At 46.3% G+C, this 12,983-nt stretch overlaps 1 protein-coding gene across 1 annotated transcript; it reads right to left on the reverse strand.

The window, feature by feature from the left end:
• Window positions 1-1,682: 1,682 nt before the first annotated feature.
• On the reverse strand, window positions 1,683-12,908 carry LOC8036200 (rRNA methyltransferase 3, mitochondrial). The gene is made up of 5 exons (XM_029991955.4): window positions 12,619-12,908; window positions 12,293-12,537; window positions 10,915-11,076; window positions 3,823-4,017; window positions 1,683-2,347 (listed from the first exon to the last, which is right to left on the reverse strand). Exons 1-5 carry the CDS (start codon window positions 12,819-12,821, stop codon window positions 1,941-1,943), a joined length of 1,212 nt encoding a protein of 403 aa, XP_029847815.2. The 5' UTR covers window positions 12,822-12,908; the 3' UTR covers window positions 1,683-1,940.
• Between the last annotated feature and the right edge of the window lie 75 nt (window positions 12,909-12,983).

A 12,983-nucleotide genomic window follows, 5' to 3' on the forward strand; every position in this document is an offset into this window, starting at 1 on the left:
GGAGTTCACTGATTGCCCAAAGTGGCTGTGGCAGGCAGTGTGAAGGAGGTTGAGATCAAGCGGGGTGTCGGCCCGATAGGGGGTACCAGACAGGTTAGAAGCGGTGGAGATACCGTGGAGCGAGCCATCTGCCGTCGGTGTCGGAAGCACCGACGTAGAGCTGCTCTAGCAGAGGCGGCGTGGCATTGTTTCTGGATATGGCAAATTTCGGGAAATGGGGAGTGGTGACCCTGGCTGTGTAGACACCAGGGTGTGCAGGGATGAGGTTCGTCCAGGCAGGTCAGGGTGGTAGAACACGTGAGGCAGCGTCGCTGGTTGCCCGGGCAGGCCAGCGTACGGTGCCCGTACGCAAGACAGTTGTTGCAATGATGGGCTCGAGGTTTGTGGGGATGGCAACGAAATTTGAGGCAGTAGTGCACTGTGTAAGGGACATGGGTTCCGATGAAGGTGATGATGGCTGAATCTGTTGTGCTCATTTGCCTTGCGTGAAGGTTTTCTGCATGATAAGACTCCAGATCATTGATGATCTCATCAGGGGTGGCTCCTGGGGCTATTCCACGTATAGCTCCTCGGCAGGAGTTGTTTGGAGTGGCTAGGTAGGAGTGGACGGGGAGGGAAGTGTTTTGTAAGGTGATGTTGGTGATGCGAAGTAGCCAGCTGACGATCGCTTCTTGATGGGTGCGGAGGACGGCGAGACGGTTATTTTGATGGAGCTGAAGCGACATGTCGGCACATGTATGAGCAGGGAGCTGTACGGCTTGCAAGAAAGCCAAAAAAATGTCAAGGGGCTGCGCAGCTGCGCCAGCAGGAAGGATTGGGAGATGCACTATAACTGCGTGAAGTTTGGGGTTGGGGTGAGTCGGAAAAAGAGATTTGCGGGGCTTTCCAGGAGTGATCCATTTCCCGCCTAGGTCGTCTCTCTCTATGGGGATTTCCATGTCCTGGCTCGGGATGGATGCAGTGATATTGTGAGCTGCAAAGCGGTTCACAATATCTTCGGCTGTAGCCATATTCGAAGCAGAAAGGGGCGCGCCGCTCGTAGAATGAGACTCAAGCGAGCCGAAATCTCAGTAGACGTGCCCCTTGAGGTGTACCCACTTTTTTTCAAGCAGCCAATAAGTGCTCGGCGTTCTGACACCATCACAAGCCCTGTGCAACAAGCAGACAAACTTGCACTCCACATTGCTTGAAAAAAGATGAGTGTCTGTACTTCTTTTTTCCCTCAGTGTGTTGTTGGTCCAAAGTAAAAACTAATTGTCACCCTATCTGAACAGTAGAGACTAGGATTGACCTCTCACAACAGGTATATAATCCACACTGGTCCCGGTTCCTTTCTTTCCGTCGATAAACCTGAATGGTTGGTCGAGCAAATCAAAACAACGAGCAATTAATACAAATTACTATTCTCCAAGAAAATCTGGCAACCTGGGGTTTTCAGACTTGCAAGCGTTTCTAAGAGTAGGGCCCGAGCTCTCAATTTTAGATTCGCTAGACCTGCAATCTCTAGTACTTCGCAACACATGTAGACACTGATCCTGTCAAACTATAAAGTGCACAGAAATGTCTGTGTGTAATGTTGCACTTTGAGTAAGACGGTTTCGTGATGAGGGTAAGAACTAAAAAATTGCGTGAGGGACTGCTGGAAGGACGAGAGTGTAGAAGGCATAAAAAATATCCAAAAGTGAGTGAAGACATTTATTTATCCAAGGATCGCCTGCATTTGGCCGAGTTATGAAATGTGTTCGGGAAACGATGTTGCCATACTAAATTGACTGACACTTGATTAATTTAATTAGGACAAGGAACAGAGAAATAGTTCAAAATGCCAAATGCAGCGAAAGTCTGGCCGCAGAGATATGTATTCAAGCAACAATTTTACCATACTAAATGGACAAAGATACCACTAATCTGGACGGGGAGTAACGATGGTACCACTTGCATCATGCACTGGCATCTGCTTGCTTGTGGCTCGATTGGGAGGCAGAAGCAGCAAGCATGATCTGTCTCCTCATCTCGAAGAGGATGATGGATGCCGCGACGGCAGTGTTGAGGCTCTCCACCTCGTTGTCGGAAGGCACGTGAACCCTGCTTCCCCCGCAGTCGACAGCCAGTTTGTGCGCCTGAGTGCTCAGACCCTGTGCTTCGCCACCTACGACCAGAACGCTGGGCCGTCTCGCCGGGTATGTCACTGCGGTGTAGTCGTGGCACGGCAAAACCACCTGCCTACAGGCTTCGAGCTCCGAGGCATCCCTGTAGGACCTGTCCACCCTCAGTTTCTGGCCATCACTGGTCTTCACCACAAAGCGGACATCTCCCTCGTCCTCGGAATCCTCGTCCGAAGATGACTCTGTTGTTGCATTAAAAGACTTCAGTATGAGTTAGTGGCATATAAGACATTTAATTTCCTAGCTTTGTTCATTTATATTATACCTGCTGTTATCGATTGTTACTGTGCCATAAAAAGTATCCGTAGACACTACTCTAGCATTTTTAGATTCATATGTTCAGTAGTCGATTTTTGCAGTTCGTACATGACCGGACCCGAGACTGGAGGAGTCGAAGAAAAGGTGCAAAAGCATTGTCTGAAGTTGTTCGCTGCGTCGGTCTCTGCTTTTGTCTCCAGCCCTGCACTTTGGTACATCAAATAATGTTTTACTTAATTTTCTCATATACTCATTCGAAGGAAACTCTCCCGTTTATGCCTTCTTCATAAAATGTATTATCATTGCCCAGAACTAAAGAACGCCCTGCTCTCACACCCCGATAGAATATCCTCCCGCTTAAACAACTCTTGTGCAATAAAACATATTTCTCGTAAAACTAACTCATTCAACGAATCATTCCTCCCATATGCCATCACACAGTGGAACCAGTTGCCATCCTCCATCGTCAGCACCTCTGATGGAACAGTGTTTTACGATAATTTACTAGCCCATTAAGTATAATTTCTCATGTTCTTGTTTATAGTTACTGTTATTGTTCTACTACTGCGTCTGCTATTGCATTCTTCGTTCTACTGCCCTTCTACTTCGTTCTACTGCCCGTAATACGCACACAAGGACCCGTAGTGTTACCTTCTCAATTGTTAAATCTCCATAGGGTCAATCTGCTCATTCATAGTAGTGTAATCCTCAAACATCCATCTGCTACAAAATAAAAGAAACACATGTACTTTTCACATTTTGCAAAAATCAATCGAAGGCTGCTCACTACCCTATCTCCTGATAAGGACAGTGAGCAGACGACGCACCCTGTTACGTGCTGGTTGCACCTGTCGTGAGATGACGCCACAAGGTAATGCGGAGCGCAAGTTTGTCTGCTTCTTTTGCAGAAAGACGCCGAGCTCTGATTTGCGAACTTGCGCTTCGCAAAGCGTCACTAGCTCGGTCGTCTGCGAGCACGCCCGACGTAAACTTTGATAAGTTTGTTGGTCTCATTTTCTACAGGAAGAACTGCGCTTTGAAATTTCACAAGATAAAACTAACCTCCTCTGTGCTAGTTTGGTGAAAGCTTGAGCCCTCTATGTACAGACGCCAATTTTTCTGCCTTGTTTTACAGTGGGATATCTGTTTCTGCCACCCTCTATGCTCCGTTTCACCTTGCGTCTGGCTGCAGTGGATGCTACGAGCCATCAGAGCCAGTCCAAAAGCGTGCGAGTTTCCCCATGACCTTAAAGAGGAAGCGCCGTGACATGTACAAAACAGTCGCATACTACAATCGCAGAGCTGGATTGGCTGGGCTATCTAGTGAAACCTAGGTCTGCTGCGGTCGAACATGAAGTGAAACAAAGTATAGTGTGCACGAAGGGAAAACAAAACCGACCTTCGTCATCAGCAGTTTGCTCTGCTTCCACCTTGGAAGGACGTCCCTCTCCCCTACTGTCGGCCAGGTAGACGGAGGAGTTGGTGTCCACATAGCTGGGTATCGTCTCCCACATTACGTTGTTGCAGATGGGGACGCGGAAGTGGGCACCACACCCTGCACGGAGCACCTTGGACTCCCAAGGGTCTACGCAGCCTGGAAAAGTGACAATGCGGCTCTTAGCCAAGGCGGTGACAATGACTTCTGTCATCACCATAGTTGTCCTCATTGATGGCATAGCTAGGAATTGTTTTTTCAGCGTGGGATTATTTTAGGAAGTGTGGGTGAGGCGGTTTGACCCCACACCCAAATACTTAGGGGGAATACAGGCCATTCCGCTGATTTGCATTAGACAGAGCGACGGCCGCGCCCAAGCCGCTTGGCCGCTTCGGCCGCCAAATTCTCTATGCTGTTTCTGACTACCTCCTCCGAGCCTCTTCTCTCAATACCTCTCTCCGGATCACGTGGGCACCCAGCAACCCGAATTTGAGAAAGTCGGGAATGCGGATGTACCAACGTCAACGTAAAGGGAAAGCACACGGCACAAGTTTATCCAGGTGATGACTCGATCATTTTTCTAACCGTCGCGTGCTGTGGCAACTGTTGCATTGCCAAACACCTAAATCTTTACCTGCCTGCTAAAGCACCGGTGTAAAGTGTGATTACAGCTAATCAAACTCGTCGACACTCACGCAATAATTAATGTCTCCGGTGGCTTCAAAACTGTTTGATGAAATTTCAAAAACCCGCTCGAGTATTTTACCGTTGCACCCCGCTTATCGGGTTGATCACAAGCTGCCCATGCTAGTAACGGATGTTGTGGCCAGTCCAAAGTTGGTGGAACCGAATGAGGCAAGCGCATGCTGCGTATATGCACTTGACAATTCGATAGAAGGTTATTTTAAAGTGTCTTTCACATTCAAAAAAAGACCAGGACACCGCGACCAAACGGCGCGCACATGAAATATGTGGCCGGTTGCCACTTTTCCTCGAAGAAAAAACTGGCCATTCCCTGGAAAGGGAGAATGGGGGGGGGGGGGGGGGGGGGGGGGGGGAAGGGAGGGGGGAGGGGGGGTAATTATGTGGGATTGAACTGGTAAAAAGGTGCAGTGTTGACAGTCTTAAATGATACCCAGATTTAATTTATTTTGATACGAGCATCCCAAAGTGAAATCAATTAACATACCCAGATCAATTGATACATCCTAGCACATGTAAATATGCAAATACACAACACTGAGCTCAATTAGATAAATGCATGCCATTTAGTCCAAATTAAAGCGCCAAGAACAAATCTCGCACCTGTACCCATCCTGTGCAGCAGGTAGAGAACCGATTATTGCAGTTTGCATAAAAATGGTTGCGAATTAAATAACGCCTTAAGTAAGAATGGCTTTAAATCACTGAGCATGATGCTCAGCACGCAGATTTCAAGCGTAAATCTATTATATGCCAGGATCGCTGGTTCTGGAGGTTTTGACAGTGGATGCAGGTATAGACGAGCATTGGCACAAGCTTGAAAGCTCATGGTCATTTGTGTAACGCAAGCATGTTTTCATACCTCTCGAATTACATAATTACAAAAGGACTGTCCTCGGATTCAAAGTGATGTCTTGCTCGCCATTCTTTGATCTCGTTCTGTAAATTGTAAAGACTCTCTCCGTGCCACACTGAATAGCAAACGTGTAAATGCGCCAGACTTTTAAAAAAATGATGTCTTTATTGCGGCTAAATAAACAATTTCATGTACCAGGACATTATCTCCAAAGTTAACTTAAATATAATTTTAAACGCACCTCCCTCAAAAAAAGAAAAAAAAAAGAAAATTGTGTTTAGGTAGTTGGGGAAAAAAAAAAAAAAATGAAGGCAAATGACGATTGGTTTTAGATACAGACCGGCAACCGGCCTTTTATACAAAAAACCGGCCATGCAGGGCAGAAACCGTGCAGGTGGCAACTTCGCTAGGTTGCCACCTGCACGGTTTCTGCCCTGCATGGCCGAAGACGCCAACACAAGAGATGACATTGGTTACTGCCCTGAGGGAAAAGCTACGACGATGTGACACGCTCGGCCATTCAAACGTACCGGATCCTGTCTGCTCTGAGCCTATTGTGTTCACGAGGAGTGGCCTGAATTCCCCCTAGTAAAGTATTTGCCAAAATCCTTCTGCGTACGCTTTCAATCCTCATCACAGAAAAAAAAGAGAGAGGGAGCAAAGAGCGAGAGGAGAGAGCAGCCTGAAAGAGTTTTGTTGACCGACAGCAGGGACACAACCAGAAGATACATTTTGCTGGGGGCTATGCAATACAGAGCAGAGTAAGAAGGTCTAGAGACATGAGCTAGTCGGTAATTGTTCTACATAATGTAGTTTAAGCAGCAAAAAAAAACTTGCAATTCCCTCTAACGCCGAATTAGAGCGCAGCTCTTGAGGAGGAGGAGGGGAAGGTACGGAGAGGAGGCTATGCCCCTCCTCCTCCTCTAACTTAGCAGGGAAATTTTTTCCTTAAGTTCAGCGGGAAATTTTTTCAGCTAAATTTAGTGGGGAAATTTTCCGCTAAATTTAACGAGGAAATTTAACCATAATATACCGTGAAATTATGCTGACGGCGCGCCGCCGCTCAAGCCGGAAACAAACGCCTAAAAGCTGCGCTCTAAAAAAAAAAAATAAATAACCATGAACAGAGGTGAAGAAATGAGCAATACAGGAAAGCGCTTATTCAGTTTTTCGCTTGTTTCTACCCCTCCGCCCATATTTTTTTGCGCTCTCCAAACAACATCCTGCATACAGAGCACAGGCTAGTGCGGAGGACACTAAAAGTTGCAGTTGCCAGGCCTTATTTCCTAGAAGACCACTATCTCCCAAACTATCACACTCATTTACTTGCAATGAATATGCAATGAAGCTTCTAATTGGCCGTTAGTGTTCCAGCATTCATGTGGATCTCATGTGATCACAAAGATAGATGATTTCGATGCTCGCCAAATGACTACCGTAATATGCCAAGCAAGCGCCCACCAGAAATTTTAAGGTAATCTTGAAGAAAGAGCTGAGGGATAGATGCTTGTTAGGTCCAAACGCAAAAATGCAGAAGGGACCAGAGGCGGACTTTGCATTTTGCTGCCCTAGGCTGCCTTTAACAATGCCGCCCCCAACCCCCGCTCCCCATGATCAGTGACCATGGGGAGCAGGGGTTTGGGGGGGGAAGCAGTTATGTTGGGAGTTAATATTTTCAAAAATAGCTAGATTTGAAGCTAGAATTCCCAAATTAGCTAAATTCGAAGCTAGATTAAAAAAAAGAGCCAATTAATTTGGGGGCAACCACAAATTGGCCGTTCCAAAGTTCTGCCACCCTAGGGAGCTGCCGATAGTCCACCCCTAGAAGGGGCAGGTGATACGGTAGGCTTCACCACTTTGTGCTGGGGTGCAAGGAAGAGCAGTATACGGGGGGGAACACGTGCCTTGGCTAGCTAGGTGGGCTCAGATGTCTGGGGAGGCTGCTCAGCATGTCCTTTGCTTAGCTTTTAGACATTTCGGAAGTAATGGGTGAGTTCTCCGTATTTCACTGTAAGAGCAACCCTCGAATGGTTATGCTTGCATGAATTCAAAAGCAACTAACTGCAGACGTGATGCCTCGTGGTATATACCCCAACTCATGTTTACAAACAAACCGGAGCGACCCGAACGGCACGCCACCGGTGCCGTGCATGTGCGATGGGATGTGGGCAAGAGGTGCCGCGTCCTGCATCAGCAAACCATCGGATTAATGTGACGTTGTCGGCGTCGGTGTGAGTCCCCGTACCCTATTTTGTACTGGAAATGTTGATTTTACGTCTTCCTAGCAATGGCTTACTTCTTTTGTGGCCTGAATGAAATTAACAAGGCTCGTTATGCCGCAAAACTTTGTGTAAATAATGTGACGTGCGGCGATTCATTCCACGTGAACGCTGCATAATGGACACTAAAGCCTGATTCACATGATGAGATTCTGCTTGCTACTTTCAGTTGCGACATTGCCTGGGCTGCAAAAGCAAGGACGGTAGCTGCGATGCTCGACATCGATACTGAAAATCGCAAGCAGAATCGGACCAAGCGAATTGGGTATAACAAGTCGGTGATGGCCACTGATAACAATGATCAACATCTCCTTGTATCTACTGCTTACACCGAGCCTATTTACACCAAAAAAACAGATAGAAGGATGTTTTTGTATGAAAAGGGAAATTATGAGAGCATTAGCTCCGAGCTTTCCAGAGGCTTTCTTTCGTTTGAATGCGTTGCTGAAGAAACAGATTTGCAGAACACGTGGTTACTGTTTAGGCAGAGAGTGATAAAGCTAACAGAGCAAAACCATGGATTAACGGAAGTGTTCTAAGATTAACAAAAAAAACGAAAGCGTGCTTATGCACGGTACAAAAAGAAAAAGCCAGCAGTAAACTATGAGAAACTGAAAGAACTGACGACGAAGTACAAAGTCACTGTGTCACTACAGCGGCTCAAAGCCGGAATGAAAACAATAAATAGTACTGGAAGTTTATGAAAAGTTGCGGAAATGACCAGATGGTACCCGACTTAGTAAATAGCGAACTAATTACAGATGCTTGTCAAAAAGCTTGCATCTTTACTGAATATTTTCAATCGTTTTTTTTTTGCCTGCAAACAATATAACGCCAGTAACACTTACAAACAGATACAATGATATGCCTCCAGTTGAGGTTGGTGTTGAGGGAATCCTAAAGCTACTAAAACAAAGCGATTGGCCCTGATCAAATTTTGCCTAGGGTTCTGAAGCGCTGTGCTGACGCCATTGCCCCATATCTTTTCATAATCTTCAACCAGTCTTTGCTTGAGGGGTCATTACCAAATGATTGGAAAGTAGCTCATGTAATACCAATGCACAAGAAGGGACCCAAAAAGATGTTACAAATTACAGGCCAATTTCTTTAACATCAATTTGTTGAAAACTACTTGAGCACATATTGTATAGCCAGATAATGCAGCATCTTAGTTACCATAATTTTTTCATGGATTCTCAACATGGGTTTAGGAGAGGTTATTCTTGTATCACGCAACTACGGTAACCGAGCTCTATCATGATCTTGTCATGTCCGTAGATAAAGGTGAACAGACTGATTGTGTTCTTCTTGACTACAGGAAAGCGTTTGACACAGTGTCACACTCGGTCTTACTTCACAAATTGAATTGCTTGAAAATAGATATTACCACACTAAAATGGATTCAGTCATACTTGAGTTCGCGTCAGCAATGCGTAATTTTAAACGGCGAGGCGTCTCATTTAGTTGAAGTTACGTCTGGTGTACCACAGGGGTCGGTTTCGGGGCCATTGCTATTCTTAATATTTATCAACAATATTCATGTCAATGTAACTTCCCGGCTGAGATTATTTGCAGATGACTGCGCTATGTACACGTGTATAAAGAACGGGGAGGGTTCCGGACAACTGGAGGCTGACCTAGATCGAATAGAACATTGGTGCGGTGAATAGGATATGCAACTTAATGTAAAGAAATGTGTTCATGTTAGCTCCACACAAAAAAAAATAGTAAGACACAGTATTTTTTAAGCAATGAGCTAATAACGAATGAGAATAAAGTAAAATACCTCGGAGTCATTTTGTCATCCGACTGCACGTGGGATTCGCAGATTGATGATGTCATTATGAGGGCGGGTCACGCACTCCGCTTTGTTCAAAGAAACCTAAAAAAAACGCTACACAAAAAATAAAAGAACTAGCATATCTTGCCTATGTAAGGCCACTTCTAGATTATGGATGCACCTTGTGGGACGCTTCCAAAAAAAATTGCATTGATGGCTTGGAAAAAATACAAAATCGTGCTGCACGCTTCGTCCTGGGCCAGTACAACCGTTTTTCTCGTGTAACTAACATGAAACAATCACTAGGATGGTCGTCATTGGGTCTTCGGCGAAAAGATGCATGGTAGAAATTTTTATACAACATTTATCATGAGGCTACTGGTATTAATAGCTCAGCATACCTCTTAAAATTAAATTATTTTCCAAATGAATGATCATGTGCACAAGATACGCAAATACTGTACTAGGACGGAGCTCTGCAAAAGTTCCTTTTTTGTGAGGACGGTCGAGGACTGGAACGCTCCACAGGAATGTATAGTTTGTGCTGCAAATGCTGAGACATTCATTTCGTTATTATTCGCCCCCTGCAATAATGCTTTCTAGGCACTGCAGGAGTTCTCTGAGTAAAGAAAAACCTAAAACTCTTTTGAGGCCTGCATTTACTTCTTATCGCAACATTTGGTCTACTGGCCACTGTCGTTTGAACAAGCAGACGATAGTTTAAACAAGTCTGAAAGAGCAGACGGCCGTTTGAACGTGAAGATGCACTGAATGTGGTCCGTGGGTGGTTCGGAGAACTTGACGGTTTTCCTGCGTTCATGTTGTAACAAAACAAATAGATCTGATGACAAGTATCTGCGAAGCAAGCAACCGGGATCTGACAGCGTCTGGTTTTTCCTTCTTACGGCAACTATCCACGTTCTCGGACAAACCGAACAGGCCGAAAGCACCTGAAAACAGATCTTCAGGTCTTTTTTGGCTCTTTTGGTACAGCCCGAGTCACAGCGTTCTGACGAAGTGCACTCGAACTGCCACCACCACGGCGCGACGTAACAGAGTTGAGCTGATGTATATGTGATGAGCTATATGACAAATATATGCCTGATATATGCTGCTGTGCTCCGCCAGCTGTCAATGGCTTCATCGTCAGTGGCCTGTCCTTCAATGGATGACCGGCTCCTAATGGCTCTATATGTATATACACAACACTTAAAATTGACACTACCAATGGTGGAAGCGGGAGGCTTTAAATATTTTCTGAGATTAATGGCTCTCTATGTATATGCACGCCACTCAAAATTGGTATTCCCAATGGTGGAAGTAGGAGGCTTTAAATGTATTCTGAGATTATTTGGCTCGTGGAGCAACAAAAGTGCAACCATGTGGAAACAAAAGTATTATTGAAAAATTTAGCTTTACCCTTGCCAAGGAAAACTCACCTTTCATAAGGAACATCTGTTGACAGCCTGCGGCTGCCACACTACGAATCAGCGCTCCCATGTTGCCGGGGTCTCTGACATTGTCACAAATCACCGTCACAGGGATCATGGGGCCAATTCTTTTCACCTGCAGGTCACCCAGTGATGGCTTCGTGAACACTCCTGCAAAATAATGTAGCATAAACACTTTGCATTGACATCACATCAGCCGCCATTGCTCCCTCCCATGTTCCTGTGCCCATGCCTTCTGCGGCATGCATTTGGCACCATCGAATCTGTGCTTTTCCGCAAGGCTTGCCAAGAATAAGATTGAATTTGATTTCGTGAAATGTATGCTGCAGAAGGTACGGGCACAAGAGTGTGGTACGGAGCAGTGGCGGCTGGTATGGTGCCGTATGACGTCACATGCAAGGCATGTATATTCTGGAACAAGCTGAATACATTGGTAGCCCAATAAAATTGTGCCTAAGGTTTTTTTGTTTTTTTTTATGTGAGAAATTTTTGCAACCCCTGCTAGGAAAGGAAGTTTGCTTTTCTTGCAGGGGTTGTGGTGGTGTCTGAATGCCAAGCTCTGATTGAAAGATAGTGGGAGACCTCAAGGCAGCTTGCTTTGAAGTGTACCCATCCTTCAATCTGAGCTGATCAGAGCTCAGCGTTCTGACGTCACCACAACTCCTACAAAAGAAGCAGACAAACTTGCACTCCACATTCTTGGGTGTTTGCCGGTTGTGATTGCAGTGGCCACGTGTATCGTGCCCACAATGAAAGAAACACATTTAGGTGATAACTCTAGCTCGTCCCGCAGGAAGCGAGCGACCAGATCCTGTTCGGAGCTAGCCTCAAACTAGGAGTAGTTAGTTTCACGCCGCCGCGGAGGGCACTGAGGTATGAGGTCCCTCCTCGGCCGCCACGGCGTCAGCGGTGTAGCGTGCTACGCCGCTGAACACAAATTTACGGACTCTGGTGATTTGGTGGCGGCGGTGAGATACAACAAGAAGCGGTGAGCAAGGAAATGTGGGACCACCGCTGGGAGAAACAACCGCAGCAGTTGGTTTGGGAGGGATCCCATACTTGGGCGCCATCTATCCCCGTGCGCGTGAAGCGCGCTCGGTGCGCCGAACATGATGTGACCGCCGCGTCGCACAGAGAGTCATCACCTAAATGTGTTTCTTCCACCGTGGGTACAACAAGAAGCGGTGAGCGAGGGAATGCAGGACCATCGCTGGGAGAAACAAGCGGAGCGGTCGGTTTGGAAGGAACCCGATACTTGGGCGCCATCTATCCCCGTGCCAGTGAAGCGCTCGGTGCGCCGAACATAATGTGGTCGCCGCGTCGGACAGAGAGTCATCACCTAAATGTTTCCGTGATCATGCCTCACCCATGACTCCAGGGCACGTTGTAAGGTCCGACCAAATCTTCATTTTCTTAAAGAAGACTTTTTTCAGCTGTCCCTCCTTGAGCGCGTCCAGTGGCAACCCCTCTATGTTCTCCGGCAGGCTGAAGTAGATAGTGTCCACTTCGATGCCGGCCTGAAGAGCGTCAGCTATCAACCTCCGTCCCTCCAGGACAATTTTGTTGGCCTTGTCTCGCCGGCGTCTGTTCTTCAAAGATGCCATGGTGGTTCTGAAATTGAAACGTCGTCACCAAAAAACAGGGTTTCGTGCGGTCAATCGCGCAAGTAGCCGACTTTTATGTTGGTATTACGTGAATTCTTCGTCATCTTTGCCCAGCTTCGTGAAGACCGGTACTCCGAAGTCGCTTGCGGAGATTTTAGACGGTTCCTTTGTCGGTGTGATTACCCGCACCGGCTTCCGTACCAGACCCCTGTTTCTGAACCGTACTGCTGTTTTGAATGGAACTTCAAGGCGGTTTGAAAGAACAGGACCCAATTTTCTAAAACAAGCCATCGAGATGGTTTCCAAAGTCCTAACGCGCGACGCATGTGCTTGTGTTTACAACTGGTTGAATGGATTCTGTTGGCTATTTGCTTTAATAACTAAACCAAGTAAAAAACAACAAAAAACCCACGCGCTAAAAAAAAAAAGAAAAAACGTGTTTAGCGTAATTTT

Source organism: Ixodes scapularis, unplaced genomic scaffold (assembly GCF_016920785.2).
Source record: "Ixodes scapularis isolate PalLabHiFi unplaced genomic scaffold, ASM1692078v2 PGA_scaffold1__304_contigs__length_218370807, whole genome shotgun sequence".
NCBI lineage: Eukaryota > Metazoa > Arthropoda > Arachnida > Ixodida > Ixodidae > Ixodes > Ixodes scapularis.